This window comes from Capsicum annuum, unplaced genomic scaffold, assembly GCF_002878395.1.
Source record: "Capsicum annuum cultivar UCD-10X-F1 unplaced genomic scaffold, UCD10Xv1.1 ctg15079, whole genome shotgun sequence".
Classification (NCBI taxonomy): Eukaryota; Viridiplantae; Streptophyta; class Magnoliopsida; order Solanales; family Solanaceae; genus Capsicum; species Capsicum annuum.
Window position 1 is genome coordinate 505 of NW_025820514.1, and position 1,269 is coordinate 1,773.

At 34.8% G+C, this 1,269-nt stretch overlaps 1 protein-coding gene across 1 annotated transcript; it reads left to right on the forward strand.

Moving 5' to 3' along the window:
* Nucleotides 1-675: 675 nt before the first annotated feature.
* LOC124890310 (F-box/kelch-repeat protein At3g23880-like) lies at nt 676-1,208 on the forward strand (the record flags this gene model as incomplete). Its single annotated transcript, XM_047402172.1, has 1 exon — nt 676-1,208. A coding segment is annotated over exon 1 (533 nt), but the record flags the coding sequence as incomplete, so codon positions are not given.
* Between the last annotated feature and the right edge of the window lie 61 nt (nt 1,209-1,269).

Below are 1,269 nucleotides of genomic sequence, written 5' to 3' on the forward strand. Positions count from 1 at the left end.
GAGTGATGAATAGTATTTAATAGCAAGGGTAAAATGGTAGAAAAGGGTATATTATCCGTTGATTTTTCAAATTGGACAAGTATTGTTTGACATTTATTTTTAATTTTAGTATAGTGGACAAATATTGTCAGGGGAGGGAGTAGTAAGAAGAGTATCTACATCATTAAGCTTATGTTGAGTTTGTGTGTTTCGAAATCTTGGCTTGCTTTATTAATCTCTTGCCCCGAATTTAATAATACACATTTTATTATATCTGCTAATAATAATGAGTATCTACATTATAAGCGTATGTTGAGTTTTGTCCCTCTTGCAATTCAGGTGTGTTTCGAAATCTTGGCTTGCTTTAATCTCGAGCCCCGAATTTATCCAGACTCATCTTAGTAGTTATACCCAACATAGGGTGATGTGGAATTCTATACAGGGGGTGAATATTAAAGATTCTAATCTTGATTCTTTATTTAATGATTCTGTTATGGAGGTATATCACTTGGGTCATCGTATGATATCCGACGGGTTGTACAATGAATTGCCTAGTTATATAACAATTCTAAGTTCTGTCAATGGATTGATTTGTCTTGTGGATTCTAAATATAATTTGTTTCTATGGAATCCAGCGAATAGAAAGTACAAGAATTACCTTGTCCTAGAGCTACATTGTGGTTTGATAAAGCGCTCATGTATGGTTTTGGATATGATGAGTTTTATGATGATTATAAGTTATTGGGTACCTTTTGTAGAAAAAGTAAGTTCGATCGAGGTGAGCTCAAAATATATAGTCTAAAGAGTGATTCTTGGGGAAGTGTTGACGATTGTCGATTGAGGAAGTGTAAAAGTCGAGAGGAAGTATACATTTCAGGTATCATAGTGAAGGGGAAACTTCACTGGCCTAATGCTAAGGTGAATGGTTTGATAAGTGACTATAAGGAATGGAACATCATATCGTTTGATTTGGCTAACGAGAAATGGGGAGAAGTGGAGCATCCTTGCTACAAAGAGGGATATATTCATTTGTATTTGGGAGTGTTGGGAAGTGATCTTTCCATTTTTTGTGATAATGCGACCTCTCATGTAGATTTTTGGGTTATGAAGGAGTATGGGGTTAAACAATCTTGGACAAAGATGTTAACCGTCAATTATCCTTTTGATACACCGTGGTGTGATTTTTATCTGCCTTGTTTCATGTCAAACAAAGGTGAAATTTTTTTCAGGTTTGTTAAATATCCCATGATATACAAGCTGAAGGATTCTTCATTTAGATATTCAGAGGTT